Consider the following 7,614-nt stretch of genomic DNA (forward strand, 5'->3'; position numbering starts at 1 on the left):
TTAGTTAGCTGACCAGCAAAAAGTTCATCTATTTCCTCTGTTTGGTTTGGTGGCCTATAGTATACACATATGGCAATGTCATTTCCCCCCCCCCCCCATGGCTGGCTCTACAGGTAAGGAGGGAAATGAAAACACTAGGTTTCCTGAGTTAAACTTGTCAGTTTGGCCTTGCCTATTCTGCTGCTTATTTAGGGTTTCTAGCTGTTCTTTGTTTATGAATAGTATGGCCCAATCTTTATGAATGGTTTGCAAAATCTCCATTCCCAAAGACTAGCCTCAGTTTTCTGCTTGAGGCAGGAAGACTGAGGGTGCTTTTTGCCTTTAAGAAGATGTTTCTCCTCTTCTCTTTTAAGGGAAATATAATTTTCTGCTTGTTTTAATATTCCCAAAAATATTTCATTCACTGTGTGGGGGGGTCTTCCCCCAATGGAATATGCTTCAGGGAGGTCTTCTCACTTGATTCATGTTTTACCTCTCACAATTCACACTACGCCCCCCCCCCATTCTGTTAACAATCTGAAATATTATTCTAGGGAATATGATAACTGGTCCTGGAGGTAGCTATTGTGTTCTTAACAGCCAATTTTGTTAATAAGCACACAAGTCAGTTTTATTTATGTTTGCTAACTATATTATTATTATTATTAATAATAATAATAATAATAATAATAATAATAATAATAATAATAATAATAATAATAATAATAATAATAATAATAATAATAATAATAATGTTGGAAGGGACCTTGGAGGTCATCTAGTCCAACCCCCTGCTCAGGCAGGAAACCTTATATAATTTCAGGCAAATGTCTGTCCAGTCTCTTCTTAAAAACCTCCAGTGTTGGAGCATTCACCACCTCTGGAGGCAGGTTGTTCCACTGGTTAATTGTTCTAACTCTCAGGAAGTTTCTCCTTAGTTCTAGGTTGCTTCTCTCCTTGACTAGTTTCCATCCGTTGCTTCTTGTCCTGCTTTCAGGTGCTTTGGAGAATAGCTTGACTCCCTCTTCTTTGTGGTAGCCCCTGAGATATTGGAACACTGCTATCATGTCACCCCTCACCCTTCTCTTCATTAAACTACACATACCCAATTCCAGCAACCGTTCCCTATATATTTTAGCCTCCAGCCTCCTAATCATCTTTGTTGCTCTTCTCTGTACCCTTTCTAGAGTCTCGACATCTTTTTTACATCGTGGTGACCAAAACTGGATGCAGTATTCCAGGTGTGGCCTTACCAAAGCATTGTAAAGTGGTATTAGTACTTCACTTGATCTTGATTCTATCCCTCTGTTAATGCAGCCTAGCACTGTGTTGGCTTTTTTGGCAGCTGCAGCACACTGCTGGCTCATATTGAAGTGATTGTCTACTAAGACTCCGAGATCCCTCTCACAGTTACTACTATTGAGCAAGGTACCACCTATACTATACCTATGCATTTGATTTTTCCTGCCTAAATGTAGAACCTTACTTTTTTCACCATTGAATTTCATTTTGTTAGATAGTGCCCAGTGTTCGAGTCTGTCCAGATCCTTCTGTATCTTAAGCCTATCTTCTGGAGTATTGGCTATTCCTGCCAGCTTGGTGTCATCTGCAAATTTGATGAGTTCCCCATCTATCCTCTCATCCAAATCATTAATGAAGATATTGAAGAGCACTGGGCCCAGAACAGAGCCCTGGGGCATCCCACTACACACTTCCTTCCATGTAGATGCGGTTCCATTGAGGACCACACGCTGAGTTAATAATCACAAATAAGTCCATTTCATTTGGTGTACAAGTCTCTTGAGAGAAACAAAACAAAGAGTAATAAACATTCAGAATAGAAATCTCTATGGCTGCAGATAGATGTTTCACTTCAAGATAATTAGTGGAACAGCACTGACAGTGGTAAGATATTTAACACTCTTTAAAACATAGAAAATTTTTTAACAGAAAAGTTATTTTCCTCTTTTATGGAGCAAACTGGTATTTATTTCAATATGTATTGTGTCGCAGGATTGGCTTTATAACATAATTTTTTGCAGAAGAGAGTTTAAGTGAATAATTTCATAAGTTAGCTTTCTGGTATAATGGAGTGAGAAGTTAGGCTGTTTTGGGAATGAAAACAAATGGTTTTAATATAATTTTTAAGGAATTGCACCTCAGACAGTAAATTTAAAGACATTATGAAACAGAAGACAATTTGAATAAGTTCTATATAGATAGTAAACAATGAATTAATTAAATATGTTGGTACCTTTTCCACAAGACATTTATAAAAAATAATTAGCAGAAATTTGCACCAAACTTTCATCAATAAACTGATAACTATTATGTAAATTTGCATCAGCTAGTAATTTCATAATCTTTATCGATATGAATAAAAGCAATGGGTGGTAAGATTTCTTAGTGGTTTTTTATTTCTTTGTTTTTACACATTTAAGTATTGAAGTTGAAAAGGTGCTTACTTTGCATTGCACATTGTTGGAAAAAAAATACTGAGATGTCATAGTTGATAGCTATAATATGTTGTGTTTCATTTTCTGTCCAAACTTTACTACAGACAATATTGGCTTTTATTGGATGGATGACTGCTTTTTCAAACTGAGTTTTCATTTCCTTCTGATTGTTGGATTGGGGGATTTATTAATTTATTCTGGCGATAGTTGATCCCCTTTGATTAAATGTTTTTCACAGTGGTATAATTGTGTCTTTATTACCAAGTTAATATCAAAATAGCAGTTATATTGTAACTTAAGTTCTATCAATTTGTATTTAACAATATAATTATAAAAAATAGAGAACAGTTATAATATGGAGAAATTTGGACCATATCTTCATGCATGAACTTAATTAGAACAGGCAAAGATCTGTATATGAATAAAAAATGCATGGTTAGATTCCTAAAATTCTTTTTATTTCTCTATTTTTAAACAAGTTGAATATTATTGTTGAAAATGTCCTTACATGGCATTTGAGATCGTTGAAGAAAAATGGTGAGATGTCAGAGTTCAAAGGTACAATAGGTAGTGTCTCATTTTCTGTCCAAGCTCTACTACAGACATTATTGGTTTTTATTAAGGGGGAGACTGCATTTTCAAAATGAGTTTTCATTTCCTTCTGATTGTTGGATAAGGGGATTTATTAATTATTCTGCTAATATTCGAGGTCCTTTGATTAAATGTATTTAACAGTGGTATAATTGTGTCTTTATCACCAAGTGAATATCAAAATAGCAGTTATGTTGTATTTTAAATTCTATTGTATCTTTTTCTATTTAACCATATGCCATTAAATACATGTTTAACAATCTTGTATTTATGTATTAGTTTAAAGGTTTTTTATGCTGTCACTTTAGCCTAATATCTATTAGGGAAATTGAGAAAAAAAACACCATTGCCATCACTTACATAAATACACACATTCAGAGATAAATTATACAAAGAGATGTCTATTCTCAAGATTTCCAGGTAATAGATATAGTACATTTATTGTCTAGATTTATATTGGTTTTTTTTCTAGAAGCACAAAGCACCAGACATTGGAATTCTCCAATTTTCCAACACTACCACAAAATTGTAGGAGTGCAGACCCATCATGATGGGTCCAATTATTCCAAGTAATCTTTCATTTATGAAAATCGACCTGAACCAACTTTGTTCTACTCCTAGCCAATGCTTTTGATCACTATACAAAAAGTGTTAAGTTGGCAGTTGGTTCTTTGGTACAGATGGGTAAAAAGGGGAAAGAGTGTGCTCTAATATCCTTATCCTACAAATCTGTTTTCCATACTGTGACTCTCTGTTCATTCTGTCCATCCTTGACATTTCTTGATATTTTCTATTTTCATCACATATAGAAATGCCAACTACAACATTTTATCTAGCTGATTTTCCCTCCTTTCTTTCCTTGCAGTTATTCCACCTTTGTCATAAAGAAAACATGGAGAATCAAACCACAGTGCCTTATTTTCTGCTCCTGGAATTCTCAAAAAGCCGGAATCTGCAGTTTTTGCATTTCTTCTTCTTCTTTGTGTTATATATGGCAACTGTCACAACAAATCTTCTCATCATCTCTGCAGTTGCTTTTGACCATCGACTGCATAGCCCCATGTACTTCTTTCTTATGAATTTAGCTCTGCAAGACCTGGGCATTGTTTCAGTCATTGTCCCCAAATCAATGATAAATTCTCTCTTGGATACCAGACACATCTCTTACATTGGTTGTGTTGCTCAAGTCTTCCTTTTTATCTCCTTTGGAGCTTGTGACTTTTTCCTCCTGACAGTCATGGCATATGATCGGTATGTTGCCATTTGCCATCCACTACACTACGAGATGGTGATGAATTGGAAAGCCTGCACTGATATCATAATTCTAGTGTGGGTTACAGGTCTCCTCTATGGAATGTTGCATACCACTGGCACTTTTTCCATCCTGTTTTGTTCTAATGTTGTTAATCAATTTTTTTGTGAAATTCCACAACTGCTAAAATTGTCCTGCTCTGGGTTAAATCTACTTGAGGTTGGAATTGTTATATTTGGTATCATTACTGGAGTAGGTTGTTTTACTTTTATAATTGTATCTTACACAGTGATCTTCAAGGCAGTGTTAAGAATCCCTTTTGAAAAAGGAAAGCAAAAAGCCTTATCCACCTGTATTCCCCACCTCACAGTAGTATCTATGCTAATATTAACTGCATGCATTGCCTATCTCAGACCTGCCTCTAATACTCCATCTTACTTAGATTTTGGTTTGACTGTTTTGTATTCCCTCCTTCCACCCCTATTCAATCCAATCATCTATAGCATGAGAAATAAGAATATCAAATGTGTCCTTTCTCAACTGTGGCGGTTTTGATAAATCCTTTTAATACAGTATTTGTATATTCTCTTCCCCATAGTTTTTCCCTGTCTTTTCTTTTACTTTTGTGAATAAAAGAATGTGTTAGAAAAGGATATGGTGGGGGGGGGGAATGTAGCAAATCCAGCCTCTCAAACCAGAAGAATCTAGCAGTCCATATTTTTTGGTCTGCATCCCTGATTACTGTCAACATACTTGCTAAATATAGATGTTTGGCAGCTCTGGCATTTCACAGGCTGACAATTCCTGTTGTTCTGTTCCTTGCTGTCATCTCTGAAATGTTCTGTATGTAAGTAATTATGGTTTGTTTGGTTGTTGCTATTCCTGTTGTAGTTCTTGTGTTGTTTTGGGTGTTTTTATTGTTTGTGTATCAAGATCTTCAGATGAAGTTTTGTGGGTATCTGTTTCTCTCAAAGACTCTGTATAAATGTCTCAGTTCTGCTGATCTCAGTTCTGTAGTATTGCAATGGGATTCTGCTCTTCTGAAAAGTGTTTTGACAAAACTTTGTTTATGGCATTTGGGGTGGTTGCTGTGGAAGTTGAGGATTTGGTCTCTGTGTGTTGTCTTTCTGCATATGGATGTTAGAGGTTGGCCATTGGAGGTTCTGGTTACAAGGAAGTCCAGGAAAGGCAGTTCATTGTTGTTCTTAGTTTCCATCATGAATCAGATATCTGTAAAAATGTTGTTGATTATTTGGTAGGTTTGGCTGATTTGGTTGTGCTTGAATATTACAAAGGTGTCATCCACATAACATACCCATAGTTTAGAGTTTATTTGTGGGAGGATGATTTCTTTGATTTTTTTTCCATTATGATTTATGTGACCAGGACAGATATGGGGGATCCCATAGGTGACCCTTTTAGCTGTTCATATACCTCACTGTCAAATTTGAAGAAGGTGAAATAGGTGAAGTTGGAGAAGTTCACATGTGTTGTCTGTTGTACTGTAAGTGGTCCTTTTGGTGGATGTGTTCTGACTAGAACTCTGATCAGGTAAACTACTAATTTCAGGTCTATTGATGCAAACAGTGCAGTAAGATCACATGATATCATAGTTTCATCCTCGTCGATGTAAAGGGGTTTGAGTTTGTCCAAGAATTGAGAGGTGGTGTTTATGGAATATTGGAATTGCTGATGAGGTGTTTCAGGCATTTCCACATTTCTTTCATGAGGTTATAAGTGGATGTGCCAGGGAGTGAGATGATTGGTCTGTGCGGGGTGTTTTCTTTGTGCACTTTTGGGAGACCATTGAACTATGCTGTAATGTATTGGGCCTGTTTTATTTGAACTGTACTATATGTCTTTGAATGCTGTTTGAGATTGTTTAATCAGGAAGTTGGGTAACGGTCACTGGCTCTCAGACAAGAAGTCTCCAGGACCACCATTGGTTGGCTCTAGGGTGGCAATAGGCTCCTTAAAACCTATTGGCTGCTGCCTTGTGGCCAGCAGTATAAATAGCTGCATAGAATCCTTGGTTACCAGTTCGGTTCCTGGATTCAATAAAGCATGTTCCTGCCTGAACTCTCTCACCTCGTCTCCTGCTTGCAACAAAGAACCCAGTACACAACATATGCTATGTTTGAATCAGTTGCTTTCATTCTCTTATATTCCTCCTTGGTGACTCAGTTTAGTTTCTGTAGCTTTTTAAAGGTTCTATTGATTTTGTTGGTCAGTTTCGTCATTGGGTCTGTGTTGGTGCATGTGTAGGTGTTAAAAAATCTGCAAAAAGTAACTGAAATATAAAATATAAATATATATAAATATAAAACAGAAAGCAAGAGAGAGAAAAGAAATAGATCATTAAATATTAACTTATATCTTCCCAAATTGCATTTAATTTGATCTCCCATTTCTGCTATTTACTGATGTAACATTTATTTTTATTATAAATTAAACATGGAAATATGAACCCAGTGATTTATTTTCTGCTCACTGGATTCTCAAAAGCTCAACAGCTATAGATTTTGCAATATATCTGGCTATTGCAACAGAAAATCTTCTCATATCTTCAATAACTTTGTATGATTAACTAACCCCATGAATTTATTCTGATAAATTTGGCTGTATGCAACCTAAGCTTTGTTTCAAGCATTTCTCAAGGCTGTAGAATTTTTTTCCATGGGCATGTGACACCTTTCTTACATTGGTTCTTACAACTCATTCTAAGTCTCCTTTACAGGTCCTGGTTTCTTCCTCCTCTTTTGCGAGATATTAGGGCAGTGATAAGATGCACAGGCAATAGATTTTTCTGTATCCAAGGACAATAAGTGCACAGTGAATAAAGAGATATTAAGCTCTAATATTAATCCAAGCAAACTGATCTTAAAACATAAGATAAAAAGCATAAACACCAAACAAGACAATACCCAAATCTCATGTAAGCTCATAGGTGCTACTTATTAAGAACAACAGAGACCCCAAGTGTGGCTATTTTTTGTATTACCCAATATAGGTTATCCTCAATGTAGAACCCCAAGATTTATGTGCCTAAGTGAGAAATTTGTTGAATTTTGCCCCATTTTATGACTTTTCTTGCCACATTTATAATAAATAATAAAAGCCCAGTCTAGCACAATACCAACAAAGAGGAAAAATAACAGCCCTCAAAACAAACCAGCGTGGCTGCATAAAGAACTCTCTGATAAATTGAAAGATAAAAAGGACAAGTATAGGAAGTGGAAAGAGGGGCACATAACTAAGTCAGAATATCAGCAAATAGTCTGACCCTGCAAAGATGAATTGAGGAAAGCTAAGGCTCAAAATGAACTAAGGCTTGCG

At 35.9% G+C, this 7,614-nt stretch overlaps 1 protein-coding gene across 1 annotated transcript; it reads left to right on the forward strand.

Moving 5' to 3' along the window:
- Positions 1–3,918: 3,918 nt before the first annotated feature.
- Positions 3,919–4,833, forward strand: LOC308677218 (olfactory receptor 14A16-like; the record flags this gene model as incomplete). The annotated part of the gene is made up of 1 exon (XM_081343434.1): positions 3,919–4,833. The coding sequence occupies one exon, from the start codon at positions 3,919–3,921 to the stop codon at positions 4,831–4,833; it is 915 nt and encodes a 304-aa protein (XP_081199560.1).
- Between the last annotated feature and the right edge of the window lie 2,781 nt (positions 4,834–7,614).

This window comes from Vipera berus, assembly GCF_964194415.1.
Source record: "Vipera berus genome assembly, chromosome: Z".
Classification (NCBI taxonomy): Eukaryota; Metazoa; Chordata; class Lepidosauria; order Squamata; family Viperidae; genus Vipera; species Vipera berus.